Raw genomic sequence first — 18,590 nt, 5'->3', positions numbered from 1 at the left:
GAGGAGAACGTGGGAGCTCCGAAGTGAGAGTCGGTATCCTCCCAGCCTAGCCGCAGATTCAGCAAACAAGTATAGGATTAGTCAATGTTTTTTATGCTTAGACCAAAGGGTAAAGAATAGGTATGCTCATATAATAGGTATGCTCCTATTTGACACAATATAATTTGACTGATTCAATTTATCCATTCATTATATTTTCTTAACAAGGAGAATGATGTTTTCTTATATATTGAATATAACATTTAAATCTTTATAAGTATCATTAGTTATTTAATAGTTATTAAAATTGCATATTTATTTCAATTGTCTATTAGTAACAGATAAGCAAATTGAACTTCGTTGTTGTGATTAAATTATTGATTTTTCTAAAACCTTAGTTCGTAGTTCTAAACTTACTCTCTGTGGGATCGATATCTAGGACTCCATTAGAGCCCTATATTACTTGAGTGATACATATACTTGCGTTGATAAGTGTGACTTTATAATTATTAAATATTTATTTCGTTCATATTTATCGAATCTATAACTGTTATTAAGGATTTCGTACAGTTGCTGAGGAAGTAAATCTTTTAGCAGCAGTATTAAATACTTATATTTTTAAGCATATATAAAGTCGCGGTCAATAATATCGGTCAGAGGCAGTTAAGAATATTTCCACCCTAAACAATTGTGTTGTATAGATCGCTAACCATTGTGCCGACAGGAGCCGAAGGGGTAATATCGGCCAAGGGTGTGTTAGGTTTGTTGACGGTGATTCTTACAGAGACAATTATGTATGTAAATAATATAAAGTAAAAGTAAAGTTAAAGTAAATGTTTATAGAATATTGATTATGTTCATTTAGAATAAGGTCATTGATGCATAAATTAACATATATTAGATTGCTTATAAAAATATGAAAGACTAGTATATTATAAGCTTTCTTATGGACTCACATGCATATTGAGTTCTTTTCCTTGGATTTCTGTAATTTAGAATTGTGATTTCTGCTTGGTTATCTTTAGATAATTCATTATGTTGCTTTAATATTTTTTTTTGTTTTAACTATGTGAACAAGATGAATAGAAGATGAGCAAATGTATACAGGAGATGAAAATAATAAACATAAAGGTACAAATATTTTTTTTAGTAGCTATTTCATGTATTATTTTAATTGTTAGTAATAAAATTAGATTAACAGAGATTTGATTTTCACTATTCGACCGTCCATTCCCGTCTTGGTTAATTCTAAGCTTCAGGTCGGGTCATAACATATAGAGCTTACGTAGAGTGCAATGCGAGTTTTACAAGATATATGACTATTTAGTGATGAGGACTGGAGGAGAAATATTTTCATTCTATATGTTATGTGTAATTAAGAAAATAATATATATATATATATATATATAAAAAGTTGGGATGATGGCCGTCCAGAGCTCCGTCAGGGCTTCCAATGGTGATTTAGGTCCAATGGTGATTTAGGTCGCAATTGATTCTACCAATCGAAGGGACAGACCTCGCATCGTCGACTCTCGCTCCATACTGGCGTCTGCGTCGGCGTCGGCGTCTCTTTCGCAGTTTCACCCCATTGCTCGCGTCGTCGTCTTAATACTGCTCGGCGTCTCGATCGCAGCTTCTGTTCGTTCGCAGCTCCCTTAGCTCGCTTCGTCTCTGCTCAACGCTGCTTCCATGGTCTGCGCCAGACAGCGCCTGCTTCGCAGCCTCTGTTGCTCGTAGCTCCCTTAGCTCGTGTCATCTCTGTTCGACGCTGCCCAGCAATTTAACGCCCTTGCTTCCTTGCAACCCGTCAAACCGTTTCTTTTCTGACGGTGACCACCATTTTGTAAGAGAGATGGCCTCAACGCTCCGTTCCTATACAAATGCCCTTGTCGGCGACTTGTCCATTCCTGATCGTGCCCTCCAGTTTCAGAGTATGCTTTTGCTATCAGTAAGTCTTGCAATGTTCTACAATCGTACCACGAGGCTCTTGAAGGTGTCGGTGATCACACTTTTATTAAAAAGCTTGGGAAAAAAAATGGGAAGTCTGCACTTATTCTCATCTCTGAGGTTGAAACCAATACTCTTGCGTCTTCTTGTATTTTGCTCTAATGGGAAAATTCCTTTATGGTCACCCTAAACTCAAGATCATTCGGAAAGATTTTGATGCTATGAAACTATCAGATATATGAAAAGCAGTTAGAACATTGGTCTACTTGACGGTCGACATATACTTATTCAGCTATCTCATGATGCAGATTACACTTGCATTTTTCTCGAAAAGCTATCAAGATTGACAATCGTTTGATAAAAATTCTGAAGTGAATTGTCGGTTTTGATCCAAAAGCGGAGTCCCTTATCATTCATGTCTGGATAAAGTTTCCGGGATTAAAATTAGCAACTGTCTATGGTAAGCCTACTCTTCTCTTTAGCAACTGCTTACGGTAAGCCTCTCAAGGCGAATAGTCCTACGCTTGCTGTCACCAGACCCTCTGTGGCTTTTGTTTTAGTTGAGAGAGATGTCACTCAACCAGCTCCGGATGAGATATGAATTGACAATGGATTGAAACCACTTACAACAGGTATTGACAAAATGTTGAAATAGAACCACATCCTCCTTATTGCTCTCATTGTAGTATGTTTGGTCATTGTTTTACTATTTGTTATCGCTTGCATCCTCATCTAAAGTCGAATATCATCAAAAATCAGCCACCTATCATCCTTGTTGAGAAGGTCCAATCCGATCCTCTAACCAACATCGCAGTTCCACATGAAGAACACCTTACTACAGGTACAAATTCAAACGTGTTGATACCACTTGTTGTTATTGAAGAAGACTCACTTACATGCCAAGACACATGAGAGTGCTCCTTTGACCCGATAAAAGATCAGCTGGTACAACAAGTAGTTGTTTCTAATGTTCAACAACCTACACATATCATGCACACTTCAGACCATTCTGCTGATCAGGTCAGCCAATCTTCGGATGAGGAATGACAGTTCTACACGAGGAGGAAGGAAAAGAACGGAGGATGACTCGAGCTAGGGAATCTATTGGATGATACATTGGTTACTACTGACAATGGTACTCTTCTGACTAATTTATTAGCTAGCTCCTTCCCTAGAACTAAAGGCAGAGGCAAGGCAAAGCAAAATTGGGTCACTCTCCAGCTACCTGATACTCTTATTTTGTCACCTTTTAGTTTTTTATTTAGATCTCTTATGTTTTTTGTTGTATTTTCTCATTTTTTTTGTGGGCTGGGTGTCATGTTTGAGACCTTCCACAAAATCTATCTGTATCCTACTTTTTATTTAATATATTAGCCTTTGGGCTTTCAAAAAGAATACATACATACATATATATATACATATATATACATACATATATATATACATATATATATACATATATATATATATATATATATAAATTTTTGATGGGGTTAGTGCAGTGAATGTGATATTAATTTTCATTACATACACTTACAAGAACAAATTGAAAACTTTAATTCAATCCTAAGCCATTTAATGTAAAATTGAATAATTCACACATTATCACTAATAATATAAAGATGCATAACATTCAATAAGATGGGATAGTTACGAGGATCATATCACATTTGAAGTCTTACTCATGAATATACCATATATTCTACTAGATGGGCCTTGACTTTATAATCTTAATGTTGTACATTATAGTCGGCAGAACACGTGTTCAAGTATAAGGATAAGACAATAAAATTCTTCTTTGTGAAGACAATGAATAAACAAGCAATGCCATTTTTATAAATCTCATTATAGCTTTGAAAGATGCTTGATTAACTAATTATGGAGAAGAAGTAGCTTGATTAACTAATTATGGCCACCAAAGTTGTCTCTCTCCAGTTTCAACTAAACTCAGCCGAGTTCAATATTGTCAACCATAAAATGCCTGAAATAATGTCATTTTAATGCTGGACCGATAGCTATTATTATAAATAAACTCTAGTAATGGAATGTGGCCTTCTCACCTATCTCAAAAATTCAAAACATTATCATATTAAGCCTTCTAATATTTGAATCATTTTTTTTTTGGTAATTTATCTGTGGCTGAAATAATATATTGAAATATAATTTGTTATCCAAAATTTATGAATATCTGTACCTAGTCTAGACGTAAGCTTATCATCTCTAACATAATGATTATAGGAATTTCATACAATCCAATAATTTTTTTTATACATAATTTTGTTAATTCTTTATATACTCGATCTGATGAATAAGTAGAAAGTGTGCTAATTTTATTAATCTATAAATTATAACCCAAATATAATTATGTTCTCATCTTCATCTAAGAAAACTTGTGACAAGATATATTGTTATATTTTCCAACTTTCACACTGTCAGTGGCAGTGAATGTAACATAGCACTAGTTTTTGTTTCTTTGATCTAATTATTTGACAAAATTCACATTTGACTTTATACTTTGATATACTTTTCTTCATTTCAAACCACCAAAATATTGATTTTAAATATTAGATATTTTTCCATTTCCTGGCTGAATTGAGCAAACTGAATTATGAGTCTCATGCAAAATTTTTAGGATCTAAGTTTGATTCGTTTGGTACCTATTAATGCATATTATACTTCTAATTACACATTGTTATCATGTTCATCTAATATGAGATCCTTTCTTTTGTCTGCGTGCTCTTGATCAATTAGCTTTTATTATTCATTACTAGTCTTTTGTGTGAAATTGATTATTTTCTTTAGAATATAATGAATAGTCATCTTATATCTGTCACGACTCAGCCAGGAAGATTTTAATTACCAATACGGGAATAGATGGTCGGACGGTTAAATTTAGTTTCTATATTTATATTTTATTACTAACAGTTATTATCCAAATAAGTTGAAAGAGCCTCTAACGAAAATAATTTAAATTAGTTGAAGATAAAACTAGTTGTCAATTATCTTTTTTTTTTTTCTTTTAAGCTAGCCAAAGTTATCTCTTCTTGCATTCATTTCCTTGCCCATTCTTATACTTGAAATTTTTTGTTTAATTTTTTTTGAGTTATACAACAATAACAACAAGTCTTTATCGAACTAAGTGGGGCCAGCTACATGAGTCCTTTTTTTTCCATTGTGTCCTATTGAGTGTTATATTTTCTTTAAATTCTAATAAATTAATATCATTTTTTTACAAAAGGCCCAAGTCTATTTTGGTCTACCTCTATCTTGCTTAACATAATTCAAGTATAAAACATCAACTCTCCTGACAGGATCATTAGATGCGGACGTTTAATGTGACCAAACCATCTAAGACGACTCTTTCTAATCTTGTCTGCCATTGAGCTACACCAACCCTTTCATGGATATATTCTTTTGAATTATCAACTGTAATAATTGCATAAAATAAATAAATAATAAAGAAACAAAATTTCAATAGGTCAGGCCAATAACTGTCTCGTTGGTTTTGCTATTAAGAGCAAACTCGTTTCATCTCTAACTAGAAGCATGAAATTGAAGCATGAAAAATTAATATAGAGAGGCGAGAGAGGGAGACAGAACGAGAGTTTGTGAGAAGAAGAGGAAGAATGATGGAGTGAGGAAAGTGTTTTCACGTGCTTCTAGGGTAAGGAAAAAGACGTCTCGTGTAGGAGAGCAGTGACTCTCTATGTCGAAGCCAAAGGAGAAGTCTCTATGAGTTTTCGTGCACGGAAATGGGAAGTGAGTGTCTTGCAGGTAGTGTTGTTTAAGCATGTTGAAGGTTTGGAGGTGAACAACGACATCGCCATGTGCATCCTGTGCATAGAAAGGATCGCCATGTGCATCCTGTGCATAGAAAGGTGAAGTAGGTGTGGTGTTGCACCAGAGAGGCGCTCCTTTTTCTATGGAGGCAACACCTAGTGCAACTCGAAGACCTTTTGTGAACTTGAGGGGATAAGGGTAAGGAGTTTGGTGTTTCAATTTATATAAGAATTTGGTTTATTTTAGTGGATGTTATTAAGTTGATATTAAATATTATGAAATGATATCAGTGATTTTATTTGGACAAACGATCAAATAAAAGAAAAAAAATGCAAGCCAAGATCGATGTTTGTGAAAAAAAGAGGAGATAAAGAGGTAAGGCTAGAGTTTTTTTTTATTAACTTTAATATAGAAATTTTTCATTTATCAGTATTTAATTATGACAAAAATATAAATCATGATTTATAAACAAAATAGCATTCAAATTGGGGGAAGAAGAAGAAAGTGTGGCTTTAGTGGGGTTAGTATTTATTTGATACATATAATTAATCAATTAAAGTATAAACTATTAAGTATTCAAATATATTTTGTGCTAATTAAAGTTTGAAACAAAATGTAGAATGATTTTGGATTTTGGAAATTAAGGAGAGTTTGCCTCTTCATTCAAAAGATAATTTTTTTCATTTAAGCTAAGGCAATGTTTAAATTTATTTGAGTTCATATGTATTAAATATTATTTTATAAATCAATTTCAGGAGTCCAATTGAAGATGGCACAAGTGGTCATTTATAAGGTGAAATTAGAATAAGTAATTATTCTTTTATTTGCATTAAGTTTGATTTCTTTTATTTTAAGAATGTTTCATTTGCTTTTACACATTCGAATCATTTTTACAATTGAAAGAAATTAAGCAAAAAAGATATAATTTTTTTTTTATTATTTCAATTATTTCATTTTTTTCACTACATTACACAAGAACATTAAATAAATTTAATAGCTGGAAGAAATAGAATACAAGTTAAATGAAAGATAAATGATTTTGTTTATCATGAGTCACCCTCTTACGATACAGGGGATGTTCTTATACTCGTGCACGTTAAAGATAAAGAAATGTTATCTTTTTGATACAAACTATTAAAAGGAACAGTAAAGTTGTATCTTTATGATACAAAATGGTAAAGAGATTACCTTTATTGGTACATTTTGAAGATACTCATGAGGTGACTTCTAAAATGAAAAAGAAAATGAAAAAAATAATTGGTTAAAGGAATGAAAAATGTAATTGATTAAGTTGATTTAAAAGAAATTTCATAAAATGAAAAATACCAAGTTTACTTTAAAGATTGATTAATATATTCTTTTGAGCATTCGTGTTTGATATTTGTATAAAGATTTAATGATAATAAAATGATAATTATTCACTAATTTTTTTTAAAACATAATATGTTTAATTTTTTATTTAGGAATAAGTCTGCTAGAGTGATATGACTAATTGGAAAGTTAATTTGTAAAAGGAGATGATTTGTTGATAATTTGTAAAAGGAGATGATTTGTTGATGATAGATGTCAGAATATGTGTTATATATTATCATTTTCAATTGTACTACTTTTATTATTTCACTGGATCTAATTTTTTTTTGGTTATTTACTTATGTATTGTGAATTAACATTTCTTTTATATTTGAAATAATCTTTGTCAATTCAGGTTAGCGTGAGAGAACTCGTTATAGGGTTGCTTTGTCAATTTATGTGAAATAATCTTGTGCCAATATAAGAAAAATAATCTTCTATATGTTTTCATATGATTTTTTGTTTGACACATACGCATTTAGAATTTTTTGTATATTGTGGATGAATATATGTATTGAATATATGAATGCAAGCTGAGTTCCTCTTACGATACATATGATAATATTATGCTTATGATATAAATTATTTGATATGATTCATACATGTGATATATGAAATGCTTATGAATATTAACTATAGGTGTTATGCTTTAATAAATGTCACAAGGAATGTTATTGGTTGACTTACATGAGTGTTTGTAAGTACATTATGCAGGGATGTGGTACTCCCGACTCCTGTTTTCAGGCGGCGAAGAAACTATATCAACTGTTGTGACTAAAATTTGACAAAACATAGGGAACTATTGGTATCTATTGATAAATACTATGTTAGGGGCCCCAACCCTCATTGATAGTTTATATGGTCTTTGGTGCAGTGTGATGACCCATGATATAACAGGACAGGAAAATACTTGAGGTTTATACATTTACATGGGGCATTATTATGTTATGATTACATTGCTATGAAATAACATTATTGTGATGCTATGATTATATGACTATTTTGACATTGTTATGATTGTGAATATGTTTATGTTTATACATGAATGAAATGACATACATATTTACACAACAGTCTTGATTTCTACAATACTTATTTTATTTTCATGTTCTATATGATTCTAACATGTTTTGAGTTGTATGTAGACATGTTTAGTTTCATATGTGCGTGCATTTTGTTTCTTTTTTATATATAAAATTTTATTTTAGCTTTGATTATGTCGTTGAGCTGTTGTTGCTCACTCTACATTGCTATTAGGAACAATGAACACTCGAGCAAGTAGCCAAGTATGATTTGTACAACTTTTGCACTATATAGTTTTGGGAGCTTATCAGCTGTTGGGTATGATCTTTTATTGTGTTTGATTTAGCAGTTTTATATAGTTTATATATTTTGGTGATATGATTTTCTACTTTTGAGTTTGAAAATTGATGAATTATGAAATGTGATGTATCATATATATTTGTAGCAATTTAGTTAGACTAGTTTATCACCCCTTGAGTCTTGATTTTGCAAGTCAGGATAAGTATTGGTAAGAATTTAGTCCAACCAAATTGTCCGCCTCTATCGCAACTTAGCCGACCCTAAAAGGGGGTGTCAGTAGGGATGTGATAGAAAGTAATATCAAAGCATGGTTATTGGATGAAGAAAATAATATAAGCGTGTTTAATTTAGAAGTAAGAATGAGGTAAAATATAGTTTAATTTGTATAGAGTTATAGGTTGATGACTTTGGGATGGGTAACTCATATGACTTAAGGTATTATGTGTGAACAATAAGATTGTTATATGATAAATTACATTTGAATAATAATTGTTGCTGATATAGAAAATATGTTTGAAGGGGAATCAGAAAGTATCGAGGGTTATTCTCTTATGACATGTGCAGAACAAAAAGTAAGATCTGAACATATTTTGGGCAGAAGTGATGATCAAAACAGAGCAAATAAGGAAACTAGTGCAGTTGAGCTATAGGGCATCATTCAATGATATCACAAGTGGTTGACAAAATGACTGTTATTGAATGATCATCCACTAGTACAAGGACCAGATCTAAAACTGGCAAAAGAGGATCAACACTTAATGATATTTCAGATTGGCAAGCCACCTTCATTGAAGGGTGTCAGTGACGCTACATTTGATGAAGACTGGCTACTGAAGATCAGAAAAATTTTGGAGGGTATGATTTGTCCAAAAAATAGAAGAGTGGTGCTAGCTACTTTCATGCTGGAAGGCGAGGTAGAAAGATGGTGGCAGATGTAACATAGAGAAAATTTCAACTAACACATTTTCCACATATTCAATGGGACAAGTTTGTTAAATTTTTGAAATATTGATTTATCTTGCCTTCAACCAGATTAGCATTAGAAAACATTCTTCAAACTGATTCAATGGTCCAAGACAGTCATGCAATATGTGGTATAATTTACTTCTCTTCCTAGATATGCATCTCATTATGTCTGTATCTATGAGGAAAATTTCCACCAATTTCTACATCATCTTAGAGATCAGTTGAGGTTGGCATTGACGCCATTTTCACTTCTTGTTGAAGAGTCAAAATAATTGAAAATAAGCTGAATTTCTCCATTGAGCAATGGCAACCTGAGACAAGCAAGCGAAAATTTTTGGCAAGCGAGACTACATCCAAATTAAGGTTATAAAATCTAAAGATAAGCAGAGGCAACCATAATTAGAAAACCAGTTTTTTGAAAAATGTGGAAAAAAAAGACACTTTGGGTAGTATTTGATTGATTCAGGAAAATGCTACAAGAGTGGGCAGCCGGTGCATATATAAATGAACCATCCGCAGGAAAATAAAATAGACAATAGTTCATTGGCAATTTAAGGACAAGGACAATCAAGGAATTTTTTAGAAGTTAATCAATACAACAAATCTCTGTTTTTGGGAAACTTTTCAACTCAAGCAAAGGGTGAATTTTCAGAGCGCAAAACTGAGCAATCATTAAAATCCCGAGCTTTTGTAATTACACCTTAGGAAATCAAAGAATCTGAAAAGGTTATTATAGGTACACTTTTGTTTTAATATCAACCTAGTATTGTTTTATTCGATTCAGGTGCATCACATTCTTTTATTTCTAATAAGTTTGGTGCCACTTTACATGTTAATATTATGCGTTTTACTCTTTCTTTGTGTGTTATTATGCCTTCGGGATGTAGTTTTTCTGCAAAATAGAAAATTTATCGTGCACGTTAATATTCATAATAAGTTGTAAGCAGAGTTGATTATAAATCAATTCAGACTTTTGATGTCATACTGGGAATGAATTGATTGGTAAAAACATTTTGCTACAATTGAATGCTGGAAAAGGATTGAAATTTAAATTGTCAGATGAAAAACCGTTTTATATTTTGTGATTGAAATGCACAATCTTCCATGATTAGTTCTGTGAAAGTTGGAAATATTTGCGAAGTGGTGAATTGGTGTACTTTGTCAAATTAGAAGCGTTGCATGAATATGTGCATGAATTGAAAAACATTACAATTGTTGCTGATGTATTTCCTGAAGAATTGTCAGGACTACTACCATAATGAGAAGTTGTGTTTGATATTGTTGTACAACTAGGAACATCTGCAATTTCCAAGTCTCCGTGCAAGATGACTCTAAGGGAATTGCAAGAATTGAAATGTCAATTACAGGAGCGCTCCAGTATTCTTTGTTAGAAAGAAAGACGGATCGATGAAGTTGTGCATCGATTATAGAGAGCTGAATAAAGGTCACAATCAAGAACAAATATCCCGTGCCCGGGATTGATGATCTATTTGATCAGCGAAAAGATGCTACTGTATTTTTTCTAACTGATTTGAAATCGGGATATTCTTAGGTCAGAGTCAAGGAACTAGATATAATTAAGACAGATTTGAGATTAGGATTGATCTTTACAATTTCTTAGTTACGCCTTTTGGCTTAACCAATGCTCCAGCTGTGTTTATGGACATGATGAATCAAATTTTCAAGTCTCATGTCGATCAGTTTTTCATTATTTTTATTGATGTTATTCTGATATATTCAAAAAATGATGACAATCATGATAAGCATCTAAGGATTGTGTTGGAGCTGTTGAGGCAGAATCAGTTATATACAAAATTGTCGAAATGTGAATTTTGGTTGCGGAGTATTGCATTCTTGGGGCATATTATCAGTGGCCAAGGAATCTCAGTAGATCCTTAGAAGGCGAAGACAATTGTGAAATGACCTACTCCAAAAAATGTTCCAGAGATGCGCAATTTTCTTGGTTTGGCTGGACATTAAGGAGGTTTGTAAATGTTGGCTATCAGCTTTCTTTAGAGCACTAAGGAAATGCAAGCGTTTTGAATAGTCAAATGAATGTGAACAAGTTCTTAAGAGTCTGAAGAATTCTCTAGCTGCTCCACCGCTACTCCAAAGCTCAAAGCCAAACGAAGAACTCTCCCTATTATTGCAGTTGGATCAAAGGCAGTTAGCTCGTCGCTCGTTAGAGAAGAACGAAGGAAGCAATATCCGGTCTACGACACAAGCTGAGTCCTCTGAAGAGCTGAAACCAGGTATCTTGTGATGGAAAGATTAACATTTGCTTTGGTTGTTTCGAGTCGTAGGCTCCGACCCTACTTCCAATTGCACTCGATACGAGTCATCACCGACCATCCTTTGAAGTCCGTTCTCACTTGATCGAAACATTCAGGTCGACTCCTGAAATGGGTTGTGGAACTTAGTGAGCTCGATATCTATTATGTACCTCAGACGACAATCAACGCACATGCGATTGCAGATGATATGAGAGTCAAATATTTCAATAAGGTGAAACAAGAGATCGAAAAGTTTACCAACTTCAGAATTGAGCACGTCGGTCGGGAAGAAAATCAGGTGGTAGACATTCTATCCAAGCGCATCAAATTAAGAGGAGCACCACAACGGCTTATCCGACCGACAATGGAAGAATCTGAGACAATGGAAGTGACAATAGATGGCAGCAAAAGTTGCATGGATCCTTATATCTTATATCTTGAAAAAGTAATATTGTCAGAAGATATCACTGACTTGAGGCATTTTAAGATAAAGACTGTAATGTATTTAATGATTGAAGGAAAACTATTCAGACGGTCAATTACTTCTATGTACCTAAGGTGTCTGAAAGAAGATGAAATTCAAGGTGTCCTTTGGGACTTGCGTTTAGGAGAATGTTGAAGCCATTGAGGAGGCAAGACCTTGGTGTACCGAGTTCAAAGGCAATGGTACTTTTGGCCCACGTTCTTGAAAGATTTGGAAGAATTATTAAGGAAATACGAATAATGTCAGAAGTATGCCCTCTACATCATCAATAAGCTCTCAAGCTCCCACCGGTCACCAGTCCCTGACCATTTTCTACTTGGGGATTGGATATTCTTGGACCATTTTTGCCATCAAAAGGCCAACGAAAATTTCTACTAGTTGCAGTTGATTATTTGTTAAAATAGGTTGAAGCGAAGCCACATCTTGCGGAAGCGATCCGAAATTTTATCTGGAGGAACATCATTTGTTGGTACGTTTTACTGCTCTTTATCATTACCGACAAAGTGACATAATTTACTGACCAAGGAGTGAGAGATTTTTGTGCTAATCAAGGGATTGATTTGAAGTTCACCTCAGTTCATCACTCATGGACAAAGCAGCCAATAAAATAATTCTGAACCTGTTGAAGAAAAACAATGAAGGGGCAAAAGGATATAGGGCAGACTTATTGCCGCTCGTCCTTTGGGTCATCCGAACAACACCTTCAACAATGATCAATCAAACTCTTTTTACGTTGACATATCGAATGGAAGTAGTATTACCGGTCGAGTTAGCCAAAGAGTTGTTATTGCTTGTGCGTTCGATGTAGAAAACCTAGCCGAATGGAGAGAAGCCAATGATGGAGTTCTACTTGCCCTCGATATGACAGAGGAAAAACGAGCAGACTCAGCCCTTCGACAAGAGGAAGTCAAAAGATGTACTGCTCGGTATTTTGACAAGCATATTTGGGAAAAAAACTTTTACTCCCTGAGACTTGGTTTTAAAGGAAGTCAATCCAGCTGCTCGTGGACAGGTGGTCGGTAAGTGGATCAGACTTGGTATGGGTCATAAATCACTAGCCAACGTGTTTTTAACGGAGCATATAAATTAAAAACTTACATCGATAAATAATTCCTTAGGATGTGGAGTGGCGACGATTTAAAGAAGTTTTTTCCTTGGGAAAATATTTATCAACATCTTATTGTTCCAAAATATATTGTAGCAAAATATTTGTAAGTTTATGTTTTTTTTAATATAAGGTATTATTTAGAATAATTTTGTATAAATCTTTCTGAAATAGCACTTAGTGGAACTCAAGAAATTTTAACACTTAGGGAACTCAAAATGACTGAAATGTTAAATAAACGATTGAAACATTTCGATTAGGACGAGCGAATGATTGTCCTATGGGACGAGCGGAAGTCTCTCTTTTAAGATGAGCGAAAGGCTGTCATATGGGATGAGCGAAAGGCTCTCCTACTGGACGAGCGAAAATGGGACGAGCGAAAGACTCTCCTCTAAGATGAGCCAAAGGTTGTCTTACAGGACGAGCGAAAGACTCTCCTTGAGGAGGAGCAAAAGTCTTTTCCTACGGGACGAGCAAAAGACTCCCCCACGGGACAGGCCAAAGACTCTCCTACGGGACAGGCGAAAGATTCTTCTATAGGACCGGCGATAGAATCTTCTACAGAGATGAGCAAAATGGCATTCCAAGGGATCAAAAAGAAATTCTTGTAAAAAATAGCAAAAACTACACCATATATATATATATATTTATAAAATGGGCAGCAGGATGCATGCTAATAAACTTTAAAGTGAAGGAGAAACGATCAACAATAAATATTTGATTGGAACTATTACTTTCATTACTTAGACAACGTTTTTTGCAAGTTTCTTTTTACAAAAAGAACTACTAATACAAAACAAAATGTTTACAAATACACAAACGAATATCCATCCAAGTGTTGGAGATCAGGCAGTCTCTTAGCCATCTTCTTCTCATGCCTTCTCTACAAGTGACTCTTTCCTAACGATGTGAGGAACAAGGACCACAAATTCTTTCTGGTTGGCATATTTTGGGTCGACAAGCCCATGTTCGATAAATTTATCGGTTGAAAATGCCATGGTCCTATGAAACTGGCAAGAAATTCTGGGGATGTGCTCTTCTCGAGTTATCGATTTCACCAAAGTTGCCTTTAGTTCCTCGTTCTCTTTTTCCAGAGTGTCTAGTTTTTTCTTAAAATCAGGCCATCATTTTTTTTCCTTCAAGTGAAAGCCTGAGTTGGCCTTCAACAATTCTCCTGCCCTGCTTCTCGTCTTTTGATCAGTTTTATGAAGTTATCACTTTATCCTCAACCTTGGCCAAGAATCGTTCAGATTCACCAAAGTCCAGGGCTTTGTGGTGGGCGGCTTCCATAGCCATTAGCTGATACCGAGCAAAATTCTGCTGAAGCTCTTCACGATCGAGCAACTTCAAAACTTCCTCAAACTTATTTAACCACACCACTTCCATGAGACGAACAGGAACATTGTCGACCTCTGGCTTGTCAAGGACATCGAATTAATCATGAAATACTGGCGGTTGGAACTGATGAAAATCTTTTCGCCCCACTTTGCACGGGAAGCCATACAAAAGGGACACCTTTTCTTGTCAAAGGAGGAGGTGGGGCGTCAACGTCCATGGGAAATTTTCTTTTTACCTTCTTCACTAGAAGGACGCGATTCTTTGTCGACAGGAGGAAAAGGGACCGACTCCGGGCCAGGTTCAGTTCTGTTCTCAGATAAAAACTCAAAAAAGTCGATAGTGGAGTGTTGGCTTGGTTTCAGCCCTTGCAGACATATGAGGCAGGAAGACGACGATTAGTTGGTTGCGATGAGAGTGGATATGTTGGTCAGAGACAGAACGTTTGATTTTCCCTTTTCATTCCCTGAAGCTTCATCTTTAAAGGCACTTCATCTCAGAATAGATGTCATTTGGTTTGCCTCACCTGCATTCGGTCGAAAACTTTTAGGTTTTCGTGCAAAAATAGTGATTTTCTTGGTTGACATATTTTGTATTACGACGGTCATTTCAGATTTAGAGAAAATAAAATCCGCATCTGTAGTAATGCGACAGCGGCGACCACTTTTCCGGGTTCCCCTTGAATTGCCCCATCGTCGAAAGGGCAAATTTACCTCTCGGTTTTCTATTGGAGGCTTTCTCCTCGGCTTCCTTCACACCAGCCGCCACCTAGTGATCGGATCAACCCGACGAGACTCTTCCTCAACGATTGGAACGGGTCTGTGAGAGGATCCGAAAGCCCATGATCTTTCTCCACTCTTACCATTTTCTCTGGCCGATCGACATCATGGTTAGCAGGAGATACAACCTGATCATTTAAATCGATCATATGTTCCTTGCGTTTCTTCTTCACCAACACCATCTTCTTCTTCGTTTTTATTAGGAACAGGGAGAGGCTGAGGGAGTTGAAACTCTTCCAAAGCCATTTGGAGCGCAGCCTCATCAAAACGGTCTGGAGCTCTTGTGTCAAACATTATATCAGAATGAGAAAGGAAACTACTGACCCTATTTATAGAAGTTTTATGGCCACAAAAAACTAGGAAGTAATTGTCACGCTTTTGTGAGATTTAATTTATCATTTTTTTGTCCTGATTGTAGTTAACAAGGAGCAAAAAAATCGATGAGCTAATATGTATACAGGAAAAATGTCAACATGCATCTTAAAGAGATCAAACGGTTCGAAGAGACTCCACGACTATTGGTCGGAAATGCGTGAGGATTATTAAACAAACGACTAACTTAGCACACTTGCCCAGACGACCGGCAATCCCATCGAACCTAAATGACCGATTGAATCAGCCAACCGGTAAAATTGATCTAGAATGAGGCAACCGACACCTAGAAGTAAAAAATTAGTTTTGTCATGTATTATGTTCCATGGTTGCAACCATTCTTGAAAATGATGCCCATTCTGTTATTTGTATTAGAGAGGTGCTTATATTAACTACTCAACGTTAGGAAAAAGGCAAGAAATACTCTCTACAACTGTTGAGATAAGAGGGGATAATAGTGTAATTGTAAACTCGAGCCACCTATTATTTTAATAGGGGCCTTTTTATGAATAATGCTTGACACACTCATTTTCCCTAAAGTCACATTGTCCTGTATCCTCTTTCTAATCACTTCTCTCGTACTCTTAACTCTCGGGGCGTGCCTACGGCGACGATTTAGGATTTAACAAATGTGAACCCTCTTATCCCCAAAAACGTATCTGTTTCTGCATATTATGTGAGGAAATAGATGTTAGCCTGGCCATTCTTGTATTTTTTCGGAGATCACAAACAATACACTGAACTGCTTGCTGCGTTTTAATTATATCCTTGCAATAAACATGTGTTTACGATGCGGCTTTTGAAAAGGGAATGGGTTTACCAAATCCTCATGTAATTGCTCTTTTATTTTGGTTCCTTTTCTTGAAATCTTAAGCTTTTCAATTGATGGCTTTATTCTGCAACTTCCTTGAAAGTGTAGCCTTGAACGTTCTAGCTAAATTGTACAGTCATACGTTAATCTGCTGAATGCCTTACAGCCATCATTTTGGATGAACATTTTATTTTTACTCGCGATCTGTTCTTACCCTCTTTAGTTGGAGTGAAAGAATTTAACTTGATTGGCAAAAAGAATAAAATTTAAACTCGCTGTAGAATCACTGCCTTGGAATTAAGTTAAAATTTCCTTCAAAATAAAAAATCTCTTCCTCGGAATTAAGTTAAAGTTTCCTTCAAAATAAATAAACCCTGTTATGAAAACGGAATAATGATTCATATAATATATTTAGTTAAGCATTTATTTTTTATCAAGATGATCAGTTTTTGAATTTTTTTATGGTGATGATGGATTCATGTTGCATACTTTTCACATTATGAGCATTGTTGATTGAAAGATAAGTTATTTTGATCTTTCTCTTTGTTTTGTTACCAGCCAAAAGCTTCATCTGGATTTGCATGGATAGGTAGCCGTCTTCTACTGTTCTATCTAAAGTTAAGGGCTGCAGATATTCTCAAGAACTGCTATCCAACTGTATGTATACACTATAAGTATTTGGTTTATTTTCCTTAGAATTAGTTGGCTCAGCTTGCTCCAAAGTTTTCTACAAATGAGATTGAAATTTTATATCTGCAGAATCCCGAACGGGTTGATGCTTGGCTCATCAATGAAATACTAAGAGCTGTATCTTCATTCATGTACAAAGTATTTTATTTTCAATTGCACAAATTGTGCTTAACAGATATTTAAGTACAAGGATTTACCATTCGGCTGTCTTCTATTATGGAGCAATACGTTCCAATAGCGGACTATGCCAAATTAATTGATGACTCGAGAAAGTTGGAGCAAAGAACAAAGACTGTTCAAAATACGAGATTGAGTTCGTTAGAATCGTCAAATCTGTTTCTTTGATCAGTTAACATGAAGAGTATAAGATTTATAATTTTCTTTTTATCCTGAGGGAAAACATTAGAAATTACTTATCTTTTGTCGGAGAGGAATATGAGAGAGATGTACAGATCGGGTAGGCTAGAGGAATAGAAAGCAGAAGCGAGGTAGGCAGAGAATGTTTGGCTGTAGGATTAATGTAAGATTAAGGGGTTGTTTTTGGTAAGTAGGATTTAACTTGGAATATTGTAAATTCATAAATTCAGTTTTAATAAAATCTAAGATAATTAATTCTTGAACATTATTTCACATGCAAGATGTTAAATACGATAAAATCTTGTGAAATATTCTTACAACATATACAAGATTTAAGTCTATTAGGTTAAATCTGAAGTAAAAACTCAATATTAATGATGCAATTAATACGATTAATTTAATTTAATTTATTAATTTATTATTTTTAATTACATTTATCATTAATTACCAATGTACTATGTTCAATAGTTGTTAATAAGGATTTTGCTGAACTATTCAACATTAATCAATATTTTCATATTCAATAATAAATCAATAATTATTTGTTTACTAAACTATTAATCATTACCTAGAATTTTATTGAAATAATTAAATATTAATTAATACTTTGATTTTATTAGTTAATCATTAATTAATTATTTATAAACTTATATCAAACATAATTAAATTAATTAAATTAAAATTAGTTTGAGCAATTATTGATTAAAAATCAATTAAATTAAGGTTGCTTTCAATTTAATAATAGACTCATTAATCATTATGTAATAAATTATAAAATTAATTAAAATTAAGATTTTTCAATTAAGAAAATTAAAATAAAAATATTATTAATTTAATAAACAATATATTTTTAAATAAATAATTTTTATTAATAGAAACCTCCTGCTACTTTTTTCTCTTCCCTCTTCTCTACTTTAAACTATTGACAATAAATAAAACCCTATTGCCTACCCTTTCCTCTGCTACTGAGAACCCTCATCGATATTTGTGACGAAAGCTAACTAGGAAGGCAACGAAGGATAGTGGCATTCAAAAAATG

At 34.1% G+C, this 18,590-nt stretch overlaps 1 protein-coding gene across 1 annotated transcript in view; it reads left to right on the top strand.

Moving 5' to 3' along the window:
- Positions 1–18,590, top strand: part of LOC110018628 — a 100,192-nt gene that overhangs the window by 60,168 nt on the left and 21,434 nt on the right. Inside the window, exons 11-12 of the mRNA XM_020715990.1 lie at positions 17,063–17,161; positions 17,264–17,311. Of these exons, the coding sequence (XP_020571649.1) occupies positions 17,063–17,161; positions 17,264–17,311 (147 nt within the window). The remainder of the gene's footprint in view (positions 1–17,062; positions 17,162–17,263; positions 17,312–18,590) is intronic.

This window comes from Phalaenopsis equestris, unplaced genomic scaffold (assembly GCF_001263595.1).
Source record: "Phalaenopsis equestris unplaced genomic scaffold, ASM126359v1 Scaffold000028, whole genome shotgun sequence".
NCBI lineage: Eukaryota > Viridiplantae > Streptophyta > Magnoliopsida > Asparagales > Orchidaceae > Phalaenopsis > Phalaenopsis equestris.
This window is presented reverse-complemented; position numbering and strand designations above follow the sequence as displayed.